The sequence below is a fragment of the Lissotriton helveticus genome, chromosome 9 (assembly GCF_964261635.1).
Source record: "Lissotriton helveticus chromosome 9, aLisHel1.1, whole genome shotgun sequence".
NCBI classification, from domain to species: domain Eukaryota; kingdom Metazoa; phylum Chordata; class Amphibia; order Caudata; family Salamandridae; genus Lissotriton; species Lissotriton helveticus.
Window position 1 is genome coordinate 177978063 of NC_136070.1, and position 16453 is coordinate 177994515.

The following is a 16453-nucleotide window of genomic DNA, read 5'->3' on the forward strand; positions in this document are numbered from 1 at the left end:
TGCTTTGTGTGCAGGTCATTGCAAGAAAAGATGGACGAGCATGCTATGCCAATATAGGCCTTACATTTAGTGTGCAGCTATGCTCCCTTTTCCATGGCAGTGGTGGTACTTTTAATGTGGGCTGGCTCTAACCATAGGTGCTCAAGACAAAAAGTTTGTAGACAGCTTCCTACGTTGCTTGCCCATGGGTTATGATGGATTGTCCCTATAGGGAACCTTCGATCGGTGCTCTCAGAAAGGACTCTCTGTGGCAACTGTGATTTAAACGTAGTCAGTACAGGACCAGGGCACGAGCTATGAGCTCGGAAATAGCAATCACCTCGATTTCCAGGTACAAAGGAAGACGTGATGTGCCATGGGACAGATGCAATAGTGGTCTCAGGAATGTGCTTTCCATCATTTGGAGCTCTTTACTGTTGCTGTCCCCAAAGTTCTGCACCATAGCTTGCTGCTGCCACTGTCTTTTGCTTGTATTCTTGTTGGATGATGCTCAATGAGCGGCAGCCAATTTTCTACTTGAGCCTCAGAGTTGCATTGGCAGACTGCTGTAAGGTGGCAGCTGCTTCGTCACCATGAGCATGCCAAGACAGCTTGTTATTGAAGGAGATCCCCAGATAATCGAAGACCTTGAAAATTTCAAGTACCTTACCAGCAATTCTTGGTGATTGTATCAGTGGTGGGGAAAGTCCCAGCTGCATTACTTTTGTTTTTTATATGGTGATGACAAGGTCATTATGACTACAGTACTACAACAGCTGGGCAACAACTAGTTTTGTTGCCCAGCTTCGATGCATCTGTGACATCCTTGAGCAGAATATCCTCAGAGTCATTCAAAAAGAGGGAGACTAGCAGTGGGGCGAGAACACAGCCCTGGTGTACCCCCGAGCAGATGTCAAAATAAGGAGTGCATTCTCCTTCACTTCCATAGTAAACTCAAGCACACATACCTTTATGCAGTGTTTTGATGGCTTGCATAAGATTTTTTTCAACTCCTTGTTTCCTAAGTGTTTCCCATAGTTTGGATCTTTTTTCCAGGTTGAAGGCCAATTTAAGACTGATAAAGGATAAATGGAGTGGGTGCTTCAGCATCTTTGTGTATTTAACACATCATAGTTTTCTAACTTCTATGGGCAAGCAATAAATGGGAGCGATGGATAATTGGAGGTATAGTGGTCAGAAGGTGAGATTCGGGTATTGTCTGAATGCAAAACAGACTTCTCAGGATACTGCTTCACTCAACCTGTATTTGGGTCCATAAGGACCTCAAATGTTACATGGATACAGAGCTTGAGAATGACAAAATACACTTCAGATCATGCTATCATCTTGCAAAGTACATGCTTAGTGTGCCTTTTCTTGCCTTATGGAGTGAAACATGTGGATGCAAGGTAGAGGATGAAGACTCAATTTTATCTCTGATAACCTCTTTCAGGCAGTACATCAAGAAAATAACTAATTTATTGTTTATTGGTCATAATGTTAATTGAAATCTGTGAGCAATTTCAGCCCAAGTTAACAGACAGTGTAGACGGAGTTGTCAAGCCCTTGATCCAAGGTTAGATAAATTAGCTCCTTTAAAAAGCACCAGAGCAAACAAAAGATGCTCCTCGGGTGTTTGGTTTACTGCTTGATTCACATCTGCTTTACAAGCATAGAGAAGTAAATGCCAACAGCTGAAAAGGTGTTGGAGGCTGTCCTACTTGCAGGAAGATTAGCTAACCAATAAATCTGCTCTCAAGAACGTTCCCAAAAATATTAAAAAGGTGAAAGCTGATGCCTTTGCAACTGCTTTGAATGCCCCAGATCAATGTTTTGGATAGTTAGATCTTTTTTTTTTAACTTCCCAAGCACTTCCCAAACACTTTGTGATGACCTTTTTCTGGGTGAAAGAATGTTGTGCACTTTGCACAATATCTTACTTGCAGATTCTCAATTGATTATTTGAAAAGCTATAAAAGCTGTCCATGTGAATCCTTCTTCTCCTAGGATTTTGTCTCGATCTGCCCCATCCAATAATGTTTTAATTAACACATAATTTACTCTGGCCTTGGAGGGGTAGTGAGGTCTTCTGCAAGGAAAAATGAGGTATTGTTGCCCTTATTAAAACATTGAATGCAGACCCACCATGCCTAAGTGATTATAGAAAGAACGATTTTCTTACTTCTAGCAGTCAAGAAAATGCTGAAAAATTTGGCAACCAGTAAGATTACTACTTTTATTGAAAACAAGGGAGTTCTTCACTCCTCTCAATCTGGCTTTCGTTCAGGCTTAAGTACAGAAGTAGCTAGTTTAAGGGTCACTGAATTCATCAGAACCAATCTTGACTGGAAGAAAAAACAGTGATCATTCTGTCCAATCTCTCAGCCATGTTTGATATTGTGTCTCATGAGATTCTCCTTCGAGAGATTGGAAGATGTTGGAATTGTGGTCTAAGCATTGCTAGAATATTTCCTATCCAATATAGAACAAACCTTTTTTCACTCACCCTACATCTCGAGTTAAGGGGAAGACATGTGGCATTCCGCAGGGTTTGGAGCTAAGCCCCACGCTGTCCAACACATATATGGCATCGTTGGATAAGGAAGTGGAGGTATGGGTATTAATATTGTGTCCTATGAAGATGATACACAATTGGTGTTAGCCTTTCATCAGCTGGATGACACCTTAGTAGTAAGCTTTCAGGACTGTCTCCCCTCTTTTGCTAATTGGTTGCATAGTAGTTCTCATGAGCTGAACTCAGATAAATCTGAGATTCTAATCTTCGGAGACACTTCTGCACTGGACATTAGGAGTCTATGGCCTGTCGGACTGATTTCGGCAGCAGTGGCAAAAAACATAGAGATCCAATTTGACAAGCATTTTGTATGCAAGCACTGATGGCCACTTGCTTTTTGATCCATCCTGTAATGGTTCAAAATACCATCAAATTCCTCAGCATGCTCCTGCAAAAAGACATTGTTCATGCACTTATCAAGGTCAGTTTAGGTTATGTCAAAGTTTATGTACCGAGGGTCACCTGAAGAACTGCTAAATAAGCACTCTTAATCCTGATCACCCCCAAAAGGCAGTCCATACGAGGGTGTCTGAATGTACTTCATTGTTTTCCTCTCTGAATCAAATGTAAAGCCTTAATGATCACTTATAGACTGGTGCATAACAAAGGCCCCATTTTCATAGAGGAAAAAGTCAAAGTTTATTTACGTAGAAGGGCTATCCGATCCGCTAAGCAGGGCCTTTTAAATATTCCCAAGGTCTGCAAAGTTAGAAGATCTTTTTCCGTTTGTGCAGCTAGACTTTGGAATTCCATGCTGAAGCATTTACAGGAGATTGAAGTTGAATCAGGATTTAAATCTGGCTAGAAGACTTTGGAGAGATTTAATCAATCATCATTTGCTTCAGTTAGTTTAGCACCGGGACGCTTCCTTGGGAACGACTATCTGTTCTATAAAAAAAGCTCCTCATTCATCCATTCATAAAGCTATTCATGGATGCACTGTCAGGACTCTCTGAGAGCAAGCCAGAGCAGCGCTGGAAATCTAGGAGAACAGCTTCTGTAGCAAAGGGAAGGGTAGGCACAGAGAGAGGTGAGCATTGGTGGAATAGGAAAAATTTGGGACAGGCAGAAGTTATATTATGTATGGCTCCCCCATTATTCTTCTGCCCCTCTGTAGCTGGTAAAAGCAGGGACAGATGATTTTGAGGGCTGTTCAAAATGCTAAATTATTGAATTGTAAAAAATAAAATACAGGGATGTTTTTCACCTCAAGGTTGTGGGTCTATCTGTTTTTTAGTTGATGTCACTTAGAAGCCCTCTGTGAAAAACATCTCCATAATTCAGTGTTACTCATCTATAAATCTATAAGTTATCCATGGCTCTTACTAAGTCCAACTAGCATGTACACCAGAGTTTAATGTCTAGATTTATCAACCCTTTGCATCACCCTGGGTCCAAAGTAAGGGCTTATTTAGTATTTACAAAGCCATGTGTAAGAAACTCCAAAAGTCCATATTTAGTAGTAGTATGAGTAGGATTTGTAAAGAGCGACACAGTGACGAACCCACAGGGTGGTGACTCCAACTTCAATCCCAGAGCATTCAGTATTCCACAATCAACATTCCTATGGAATACAGAATGCTGCACAAAGGTAAACATGCAATGGATACAGGTAAGAATGCAACAAAAAAAAACAAATTAACAGAATAATCTATGCTTGGACAGTCCTACAAGTTCCCTTGACATGGTGCGTCACAGAACCTTCACTAATATCAGCATCCTGCAGTGATCACCAACATTACCCTCTTGATCATTTTTCAAACACCTGTCCTTAAACCTCACAATGAGTTCTCCTTTAGTTTAATTTTCATTCACAATAACATGATCAACAACAGGTCTGGGACACTTGGCAATCTTTCTAGCATTCCACACCTTGCCATCCTGAGTAATAACATAATTGGAAAAAATGTTTTGAACCTTCATGGCCTTTCCAAATTTGGAAACCCCTTTATTGATGAAACCTGCTTTCAGAACTCTCACCCAATCCCTAACTACGATGCCATGTGGTTTAGCCATCCATCTTTTATCATAACATTCCTTGACCTTGCTCAGCTTCCGCATAACTCTTTCTGCTACATCTTTGACTTTACACTCTTCTCAAACTCCTCCCCTTTGCTCCTTAAACCACCAGGGACACAAACCGGATGCAGTCTTCCTACCTTTCAATAACTTGAAAGAACTAATTTCAATGCTAGTGTGCAGAGTTATATGATACAACCACAATTTTTTCCTCAACTGGCTTTTATAGTCTCCGCCCTGACTATGTCCCATCACAACATATCCCTTAAATATACAGGTAAACCTCTCCACTTTACCATTTTCATGTGGTTCATACAATGCCGTGGTCACATATTAATGTTGCAATGTTTAGGAAATGCACCCATTTCCTTAGAAGTAAGTTGGGCACCATTGTCAGTTACAAGTGTGGAGAGACAACCTTCCCTAGCAAACACTTCCTTCAGAAACTCAATGACTGCACTGGTAGTGGCTTGCGAGACGAATTTGACTTCTGGCCATTTTGAATGATAGTCAACTAGTACTAGCACAAACCTTATATCCATGGGCAGGAAATTAAATGGCCGTGGAAAATTGAAAGCCATTTTTTGCCATGGCAATTCTGGCCATCCAACATTCTTTAAAGTAGGCACACTTAATCTTAACATCCTCTTACTCAATGCACACAGGTCACTCTCCCCTACCGTCCGACCTATCATCCTGTCCATGCCCGGCCACCAAAAATTGACCCATACTAACAATTTCATAGCAGACATTCCAGGGTGCCCTTTATGTGCCAACATAAGAATGGTTTCACCTCTACCACATTATATATAAACACCATCTCAGGCTTCACTCCCCTCCTTTTGGGTCACCCTTCCACAACACCTCTTTGTCTCTTGCCACAGCTCATCTGTACTCTCGCATTCTTTTAGAAATGGGGGTCTCCTGTTGGCAGAGATAGGTATCTTTGACCAAGTAGTGACCCTTCTTCCTATTCAGGGTAAGGGGGATACACTTCTAAAATAACCACTGCTCACCCCCTTAGTAGCTTGGCATGAGCAGACAGGCTTATCTGAGAGGCAGTGTGTAAAGCATTTGTGCATGCATACAGTAACATATTGGAAACACTACAAATGAACACCACACCAGTTTAGAAAAATAAGCTAAACTTTATCTAAACCAACAAGACCAGAAACTACATAAATCCAACATTCAATTCTGTAAAACTAGTTTCTGTGCAAAAATACCTTTTAAATTGCAGAAATATTGTGAAAACGCAGTTCCTCCAACTCTGTAGCTCCTTTGGGGCCTACGCCAAAACTGAACACAAGAGAGTCTAACAAATCTAGCCAACTGCATCGGTACGGGTTAGCTAAAGCGTGGACAGACTCGGATACAGTACCTTTGTTGTTGTGGCCGACATGATGTTACGAACTGGTCAGGGGCAACCGTCGCAGTTGGGATGTGATATGGAAGCGTTGCAGATTGTGGTGTCCTCACGGCTCGGTGCAGGCCGTGGCTTGTTGACGGAGTCGGTGAGACCAAGGTTTGCATTGCAGGGTGAGGAGGTTCTCCATGCTGTGCTGGCAGGTCACAGTGCGGTGCAACGACTGAGCCAGTTGTTGGTTGAGCCGGCCAGCGACAGAGTCCGTGACGTCTGTGCAGCATGTAGCAAGTAGTGGCTCGTTAACAGAGTTGGTGAGACCAGGGTTGCATTGTGAAGCGAGGCGGTGCTCTCTGTGGTGCCTTCAGGACACGGAATCCTGCGACGGACTCAGTGACAGAATCGGTTGCCCTTTTCTTCTGTGGTGACTGGGACCAGCGGAACCAGAGACGGTGCCCAGAAGGATGGTTAGGTCTTTGCTGTTCCTGAGACCTCTTGAACAGAGGGAAAGCTTCCCTTCAAGCGCTTGGAGATACTTTCTCAAGCAGCATACACACCCAGACCTCTCCTTGGCAGAAACAGCCACTGCAGGCCAATACCAGACAGCATACAGCAAAGGGGCAGTACTCCTATTTCAGTTTCTCCAGCTCTTCTCCTTGGCAGAGGTTCCTCTTGAAGTCCAAAAGTGATCTAAAAGTCAGAGGTCTGGGTCCCTCTTTTATACAGTAAAACCATTTGTTCTGTGATGGCAGAGGTGCCCTGTGCTCATTCAAAACCAGTTCTGTCCTCTCTGGTGCAGCTTCCTGGCAGGAGGTGGAGACAGCATACTGGAAGGCAGACCAGGCCCATTAAGGTGAAAGGAAATCTCCTCCCCCTACTATAAATGCAGCCAGGTCTATGCAGCCCAGCCCTGACTCATCCAGACTCTCTGGAGCCACTGCTCATCCCCAGCCCCTGTCACTCCAAAGCCAAACAGCCAATACACATCCTAGCAGAGACACACTGGATGGCTAAGCAAGAAAATACATACTTTCTAAAAAGTGGTATTTTCAAATACAGAATGTAAAAAATCACCCTCACTAAAAGATACATTCTGAGTTCAGGCATACTAAACTTTACCTTCCTACCTTGTTCCCAGGGGTAGTTATTTTTTTAAGATGTTATAAGCAAACTTCCCATTCTATCCTATAAGAACAGGTAGCCTTGCAATAGTGAAAAATGAAATTGGTAGTATTTCACTATAAGGACATGCCGCACAGACCAGGGCATGTCCTGCCTTTCACATACACTGCACCCTTCCCACAGGGGTACCTTGTGCCTACCTTAGGTGTGACTATCATGTACGAAAAGGGAAGGCTAGGGCCTTGCAAGTGGGTCGACATGGCAGTACCAGACTGCACACAGGCTCTGCAATGGCAGGCCTAAGTTACATATACAGGCTGCTTATGTGGGTGGCACAATTAGTGCTGCAGGCCCACTAGGAACCATTGGATTTACAGGCCCTGGGCACACACAGTGCACTGTACGAGGGACTGACTGGTGAATCAAATATGTCAATCATGGGATAACCAATCCATAACAACAATTGACAAAGGGGGCATTTGCACTTTGGCACTGAACAGTAGTGGCAAAGTGCCCAAAGCATCTAAACCAGCAAATCGTAGTCCAACACACAGCAAAAACATAGGAGGCAAAGGCAAAAATAAAGGAGAAACCCATGCCAATTGTGCCAGGTCTAACACATTCCTTCCAACATTCCTCAGAAATGCCTTCAAATTCCCCAGTTATGATGTCTTTTAAATGTTGGCAATCATTTCATTTTCTCCTCCAATCCCCGCATCACTTTGTTGACAAGGAAGACGTGACAAGAAATTGACAGTCACCTTCCCCTTCCCGGGGATATATACAGTACTGAAAGTGCATTTTTAAAGTCTGGAGGCAAGACTGTAAAACTGTGCCGTGGAATTTCACACACCCCCACAAGATAAATTGTTCACTAACGGCTTGTGGTCAGATCTCAACACAAAATTACTGCCCAAAACATAGTTCCTGAAATGCTCAGCTGCCCACACTTATGCCATCAATTTCCTCTCAATGACATCATTTATGCTCTCTGTCTCATTCAGCACGTGAGAAGCAAACAAAACATTTCCACTCATCTCTGCCATACAAACTTGCATCAACAGTAATCACACACTCTTTCATGCAGAACAGTTTCAATGCGGGCTCTTTCACCATATCCTGTTTTATGTTACTAAACACCACCTGTTGGATATTTGACCATTCGTAAGCCACATTACATCTCAACAGGGCTCTTAAAGGCTCCATTTTGGGTGCAAAAGTATTCACACATGCCAGCAAATGATAGTAACTGCTCTCTGGTAGTGGGATCAGGGACATTAACAATAGCTTCTACATTAGTTTTTTTTGGGCACCTCACTGACACCTGATGGAGTATGGCCTAGGTACCCCACAGAATTTTTAAACATTTTACACTTGTGCCCTTTGGGGGTTAGACCATGTTTTTTCAACCTGTTACATACTTCAATCATGTTACATCAGTGTTGCTCTTCGTTTCTAGCACATATTAAAATGACATCTTGAAAGCATTTAACATACTGATCAAAGTTTCTGCAACTGTGAAGCATCACCCTTTGTTAGATGGAGGCCACTGGAGCTAGACCAAATGGCATCAAGGTGAACTGAAACAACACTTGATGAGTAATGAATGTATAAGATGTCTAGATTCTTTTGCCAATTCGATCTGATGATAAGCTCTTGCATTTTTTTGTTCTTTACGTGCACAATTATCTGGTCTCTAATCATTTCATCAGACATAGGACCAAAGTTGCAATGCATGGATAATCCTCTAAGCGGTGTTAAAAAATCATCAAAAGATTTGTCTTCTTTTTGCGCCCTGTTGTACAATTTAAATCTGTTAGGCACAACACTTGTGGTAGGTTTAAACCTCAATTCCATTCTCAGCAGTGCTTCTTTGTACACATCCATTTCACTTTGACCACTGGGAGGAGTAGCTAGAGGTAGCGTCCTCAAATCTACTTGGCTTCCTGATCCTAAACAATGCAAAAATATACTCTTCTTGCGCTCTCCTCCTTTACGTTCACCATCTATGGCCCTAATAAAAGATATAAACTCCTCCTTCCATCTTATCCCCGGAGTGGGAGGCTCTCCCTTGCTTTGTCAAAAATATACCTTGAAGCAATTCCTAGCAGCACAAAAATTCCTCCTTGTCTAGTAACCGTACTACCTTGATGCTGACTGAATATAGAATAGTCTGATCACAATTTTCCCACATAATAGGCTTATTAATGGCTGATCATTATGAAAAACAATTGGTCCTTCAAACAGTTATAAGTAAAAAAACAATGAATTTAGACCAGAATCAGTATTATATTGAGTTTAAGATGTCCAGCCGGACATTTGAATTTAATAATTTAAAAAGTGATTGTTTGCAATAAATCAGAACGTAATTGAGTGGGACACAGTCCTGTATCCTTCAAGAACAAAACATAAAGACAATTACAAATAAACAAACATTTTTTCAGGCAAAACATCTTAAACTCAATATAGTACTGATTCTGGTCTATATTCATTGTTTTTTACATATAACTGTTTGAAGGACTAATTGTTTTTCATAATTAGCTGATACCCAGGGTCCATCCTACGTTGGGGGTTACACTGTTTATAACAAACATATTAATTGCTGATCATCATTCGTAGCATACAAATACCAGAAAATCAATATTAAGGAGATGAAAAGTTACTTTGTTAAGTAAGGTGAACCACAAATCACCATACCCCAAGAAATGTAATCGGGCCCTGCCACTGTCAACTACCAGTGCTTCCCCGTGAAATCTCAGAAAGAGCAAATACTAGATTCAATACCATCCACTGACCCAAAATGGTCGCCACGCAATGTAGCGAGGCAAATAACGTTCCCCGAAGATCGTAGGACAAAGCTTCCCAGGCGCCACTACGTAGGGTCAGCTCGTCATAAGCACAGTAGAAGTTCCACTTCCCGGCGTCACTCCGCAGCTCACAGTAAACACAGCCAGGTGCTACCACAAATTCTGCTCTTCACATCACATCCAGATGACGGTGAGTCGCCGTGCTCAGTAAAATTTCTTCCTTAAATCCATGAAAACAGTCAGTCCTTTTAGGAAACTTCCCTTACCAGGTGAAATCGGCATATAGGCTTCTTCTCCTTCTCCTAAGAATAGTCCCAGGAGAAATACCATGCAGGTCCAACGACTCATGAAAATTGGAAAAACAAATATCCACAAAATTAGTAAAGACACAGTGGATTGAGAAACAATATGTTCCTTTCCTTTCCACTAACTTGACAGGATGCCTCCTCAACTCGTCAACAATGTTAGAAACTCCAAAAGTCCATATTCAGTAGTAGTTTAAGTAGGCTTTATTAAGAGTGCACAGCAATGCACCCACGGGGTGGTGACTGCAACTTCAACAACAGAGCATCCAGTCTTCCACAATCAACATTCCTATGCAACACAGAATGCTGCAAAAAGGTAAACATGGTGCATGCAATGAATACAAGTAAGAATTCAACACCATGAAAGGCTTGATTTGTGTGGCCTTCTGTGGCTATGGAAAGAAATGTAAAACAACGCAGCAGCTTATATTGCAATACATTATATATCTTAGTGGTAGGCGTTCAATGGGTGGAGCATATACATTACAGTGCAACCACCCATGCATTTCAAGCAATTCCAGATTTACTAAGGTTTGGAATTCTGTGAAATCTTTACACCTACCACAGAGAGGCGTTATGAGGATAAATATGTTTATTCCTCCTTGTTGCTTCCTCTTTCTGTGTGTAATGTTCTGCATCATGCATCAAAAGAGGAACATGCCATTTTGGATTGGATTGTTTTTGTGCAGGACCGTACCTCTTCCTGTGCAAAAAACAATTCCGCTAGTAACACTGGCCCCCATTCACCTTGGTGCAAGAGTGCCTGTGTTTGCGCTAGGCAGAGATATTCGGAGATATAGGTACTTTTCCACTCTCTTCAGTTCACACAAAGCAGCACCCCTACACCCTACATCTGGTAATTCACAGCTATGATGTAGCAACAGCGCTTAACAAAAGCTGTTACCCACTGTTGTAATATCATAAAGGAAATCCAGGCTGTTCTAACTGGCCTCCATAACATAAATATATAGATGGGTAAAAAGTGAATAATGGGCATGTTTTCACATCTGGGATTCTGAGTGACAACATAGAGAACTCTTTTTATCTATTTGATGTCACTCAAAATTCCTTGTTGAAAGACGTTACTAATATCTCATGTGCATGATTTGCATCGTTTCCTAATGCTCTTCCCAACCAAGGGCCTCATTTAGAGTTTGGTGGACAGAGTAAAGGCAGTCAGGGGGGGTGGATGACTTTTGTCCACCACCCTGCCTTTACCCACCCTTTTGTCCACCACCAACCAAGTTTAGAGTTGACCCCTAGCCCTGTGGTGAATTCTTTGGGTTTGCATGAATCACCTTCATGGTGGTTTGTACAAAGCATTTAAGTTAGGTATGCATTTGACATTAGTGATAAACACTTACCCAAAGCCTTTAAAAGGTTTTACTTTTCCAAAAACAAATTCCCCAAAGCAGGAGTTTTTGGGAAAGTAAAACCTAATGGTCCCAGCACCATCTGAGTTGTCTCCCATGGTGTGGGAGCATTTGTTTTTATTTTTACAGTCCTTCACTGCCAGGAAATTCTTGGCAGGGGCGGAAAGTAAAATAAAAAAAGAAATCTGACCTTATTCTAAATTTGGCAGACAGTTGAATGGTTTATGTGCTACGGCCCATAATCCCTCAGTCTGTTTGTGGAAAGTTTACACTAACAGAGTAAATTTTACTCTGGCTGTGTACACCTGGTAGTCCACCCGACTGAAAATTGGGCAGGCAGACGAGAGTTTGATGACATGGTACTCCATCGCCACACTCTAAATCGAGCCCTAAGTTTGAGTTTGCAGTCTATAGATACTAATTCTTGCACGCAAACACTAGTGACAATAGAGAACATATCATAATATAATCTACTGTAATAAAAAGAAACCAGATTTCACATATTTATCATAGTTATACTACATCACAATCATGTCATCCATGCTCATGTTTTTCTCATTGAATCGACAACTGTGAGAGAAATTCCTATGCATTAACTACATTTTCAGTATTTTGCATGTGGCACTAGCATTTTGAGTTCTGTGGCCTGCTATCTACATATTAGTGTATACTTTGGTCATTAAAAGTGCTTCATAATGTTTTTTTAACATGTGTTCTTTGGAAGATGATATTTTGCAATATTATCAAGAAAGCATATATTGGTAACTTCTTAATTTGTTTTTAGTTTTACGGGATCGACTGCAGCAGATTTTGTAAGTATAATATCTGATATCTATTGCAAGTTCCACCCCATATGACTTTCTAACTTGTAAAAATATCCTATGGCTATTTATGTATATTTAGAGTTTTTTGTTTTTTATGATACACATGTGTTTTAGCACAGGAGGTGCTTGCTTAGAGCTGATGTTTCAGGAACAGTTTCGACCAGTGGCATACCGAAACTTTAGGGGGCTCCTTGAAAATTACTTGATGTAGGCCCCCCATGCTTAAGACCCAGTCAAGAAGATCTCATGCTGTGGAAAAGTAAATTTTGCCATGTTCTGTGTCCCTACGTGTCCCCCATCCTATGTTATGTGTGCATGATTAATATGCATATGTATTCCCCATGTTTGATTAAAGACGCGATTACAGTTGTGTCCATCTCTAGTATGCCAGTTCCCAGTTCTCGTGAATACTACGAATATCAGGCCTATGTAAAGTTACGTTGCCACGTTTCTCAGTGTGCACGTTATTTCATTGTAAAGTCCCCGTTTCTAGGCCTCAAAAGGGCCCGGACACCAGATTCAGCTCCTGTCTCCTGAACCCTCGCTGAGGAGCAATACAGCCCCCACCTGTATCCTCTACCCTTCACTTACTTCCTGCCTCACAGTGCCCGGCTCGGCCTGGCTCTGCCTACGAGTCTGCCAAGAGTATGTTATGATTCTAGTTATCAGTTCAGCCCTCCTTCTCTGCATTCCTAAGCTACTGAATCGCATCAATAGTTTCCGTCATTGTCTAGCCTTTACGTCTCCATGTAGGAGAAATACTGCATTTAATGGTCATTTAATATTCCTCAGCACGCACTACATGTAGAATAATGCATGCTCCAGTCTTAGAGTCTGTTAGCCTCTCCCCTCCTGACTCTTAGTTTATATCAACATGTCCTCTAAACATTAGATACTAGATAGTGTTTAGGTACATGTCGCCCTGACTCTCCAGACTTCAGTCTCTGCTCCTAGCACAGAGTTCATAGCCCCCAGCTTCTCCTAGTACCACGCCATTGTCAGTTTGCGCGCACCATTAGGTCAGAGGTCCCGGCTCCTTAGGTAGCCCCCTCCATGTTTCCGCCCCATTTATGACATATTCTGTTACGTTTACATCACATGTCCATGTATACGCCTCCTGTTACACCTACTTTCACCCTTATCTTTCGCGACTGCTATTGACCACACCCACTGCTCCGCCTACTGTATTCACTGTAATGCAACTGTTTTAGTATATATGCTTGTGTACTGTTATTAAATGTTACGCCTATACGCCAGTCCAATCCTGTCCCCCCTGCAGGGCCCTGCCATCCTGTTCCCGTGCAGGTTGTCCTATTCCTGTCCTTTATGCTGTATTAAACCTGCAAACTCCTACTACCTCGAATCTTGACTCTTATTTATTGAGCTATCTGTTATTGCTATGTCCAGTCAAACCTAGATCCGGTATTATTTATTTATATACCACTTAATGGCGCCCGAATAGGGACTTGCCCTTTCCCCACGCGCCGGTGAAGCCACGCCGGCCCCCTGACCCTCTGCAGCCGTGACGGAACCATACCGTGCACGTGCAGATATTTCTGCTTCAAGTATCCCTCAGGCCCACGGAGGAGACGGAGGTGGCGGTCCAGCATCCAGACGAGGCGGTGGAGGAACGCGGCGAGTCCCGACCAGAGCCCAAGCCGAGAGTCCAAGGTCCGAGGTATCCGGAGGCCCACCCGTAACTGAAGTCCGAAGTTCGTCCGTCCGGCGTCGAAGCAGTCCAGTCCAGTCCAGTCCGAGGCCTTCCGTTCTTGCTGCCCGGTGAGTACCGTTGCTGGGGTAGTATCTAGACAGGGTCAATCTAATTGACTCTGGTCCGTGGGTTTTGGTGGTACACAGACCCAAAACGAAGTGTCCACTTCGGTGGATGCGGGTCCTGACGTGTCTCTTTATGAGACCGGTAAGTTTCGTACTGTTTTAGCAGTGCATCTAGTTTCTGTTCTAGTCAGTTCTGTTCTCGAGAAGATTCATGTATTCTGTTTTCAGTATTCCAGGTAGTATTCTGTTCGAACTGTTATTTTAAATGTTCTTCATGTATTTTAATGTCGTGGTATGAGAGTGGTGTAATTATCGTGTTCATTGTGTATTGTATTGTGTCTAGATTACAGTTCAGTCATGCCGCTATTTTCCAAACTACGTCAGTTAAAAACCAGAAAAGGTCTGTTAGAAGCAGCAGTTCCTGTCCCGCCTAGGGACAGTCCAGGTCATTTTATGTATCAGAAGCATGGCATAAGTGCCATATTATATCTAGATTTATGGGTGGAATACACCAAACAGTTAGAAGAAAAGTATAGATGGCCTGTATCAGGTACGTGGGATGCCGAGTGCATCATGCGAGTAGAAGAAGCATTATGGAAAAAGAAAGCCAGACAGTCACAGAAAGATGCCATCGAGTTATGGCGCAAAGAATCTCATAAAAGAACCGAAAAAGAAATCAGAAAGTCAGAATTAAGTAGAGAATCCTTAGAACGAGCCCAAGAAAGGGAACTAATCGAAATAGGTGAACGAGTTAAAACCGAACAGTTAGACAGACAGAGGCATGCCCTCATTAAGGGTATGTATCCTCTTCTTGCCGAGGGTTTGCCAAAAGCAACCCCGGAGGCATCCAGTAATTTTCCGCCACCATTAGTTCCGACCAAGCTACGTCACAAACCGACCGCAGCTGATATTTTTATTTCGTCCTATTTGGACGACACAGTCCCAGAATATGCAAATCCTGTTCCGCCAGCTCCTGTAAATAATGTAAATTCTGCTCCTCCAGTCACCGGAGTACCTGTTACGGTACCCCCGGTCCAGCCCGTAGTACAACTTCCCGCCACATCAGCCACTCTGCCAGCACGAAGAGTATCAGTCGACGATTCTAGTTTAGGGGCCGCAGGAGGAGGTCCTCCTGGTACCCCGCCACCACACCAACGTGTAACGTTAGTCGAGTTACATGAACGTGCGTTACAGCGTACGCCCAAATATAAGTCCGTTGCAGATATCCGACGAGCTCTTACTGAATGCCGCTATGATCCAGTTGCAGGTGATGATAGCACAGTTATATATTCGATCCGTGTAAGACGGGTGACCGGGTATTTGGACACCCTACCGAATATGAAAGAAGATCTAGACAGAATATATCGTTTCATCCGTACAGGGGATGATCCAGAAAGTATTGGCGAAGCCATGTCTCAAAGGAAAGCTGAGATCCAGCTCATGTTATTAAAGTTTCTGATTAATTGTTTAATAAGGGAACAAGATTATCCGACCAAAGATCCGGCCGAAATGAGAATCCTGACAAGGTGGAGTGATAATATAGCCGAGGGTAAACACAGAACTATCAGTAGTATAGAGAGCATGTACAAGAGAATCCGTAAGGAAATAATAAAGTTACACGAACAACGTAAAGCAGCACAAGTAAGCGAGAAAGAAAATGACTCTTCTACTGAAGAGGTAGAGGACGAGAATCCCGCCAGAATAGCGTATGTAGGTAGAACTAGATTTCCAGACCGCCATTTACGCCTAGAACACAAGTCAGTTTTTCATCACCCAGCACCAGAACAAGGTTCTCTGGAACAAGTATTTCAAGCTACCGATCACATTCTGAAATCACGAATCGGTTACAGTGAGTTAAGTACTATGCATGAACAAGAACTAGCCCGATCAGCAGTCCGATGGATTACTGATTCTACCACTTTTCCAGACGAAATAGTGGCACAAATGTTTCTGAAACTGCCCCCAGCCGAGCAACGACTGGTGGGTATGTATATGATCCAGCACCTCATTACATTATATGAGGGTCAACATTCTGATCCAGGTCCGTTACATGATGTCCTGAACGAGTTACTCCAGTATAGATGGAAAGGTTTAGGTACCGATTTAATTAGTGTCATTCTAGAACAGCGCCACAAATATAGAACGTTCCTGAACCCGCATTTTGTTCATGTCTCACCCCCAGAAAGTAAACCGTTTTACATAGACAGACAGAATCCGTTACGAGAAGTACACCCAGTCAGGACAGCAGATGGTGAAATGCAACGAGTGTTTGTTTACACTCCGATTACAAAGATGGAACTCTTAGAGATG

The 16453-nt window shown here is 42.7% G+C and overlaps 1 protein-coding gene across 1 annotated transcript in view; it reads left to right on the plus strand.

The window, feature by feature from the left end:
- LOC144782680 (galectin-3-like) overlaps positions 1-16453 on the plus strand; it is a 280888-nt gene that overhangs the window by 4330 nt on the left and 260105 nt on the right. Inside the window, exon 2 of the mRNA XM_078662019.1 lies at positions 12328-12355. Within this exon, the coding sequence (XP_078518145.1) occupies positions 12328-12355 (28 nt within the window). The remainder of the gene's footprint in view (positions 1-12327; positions 12356-16453) is intronic.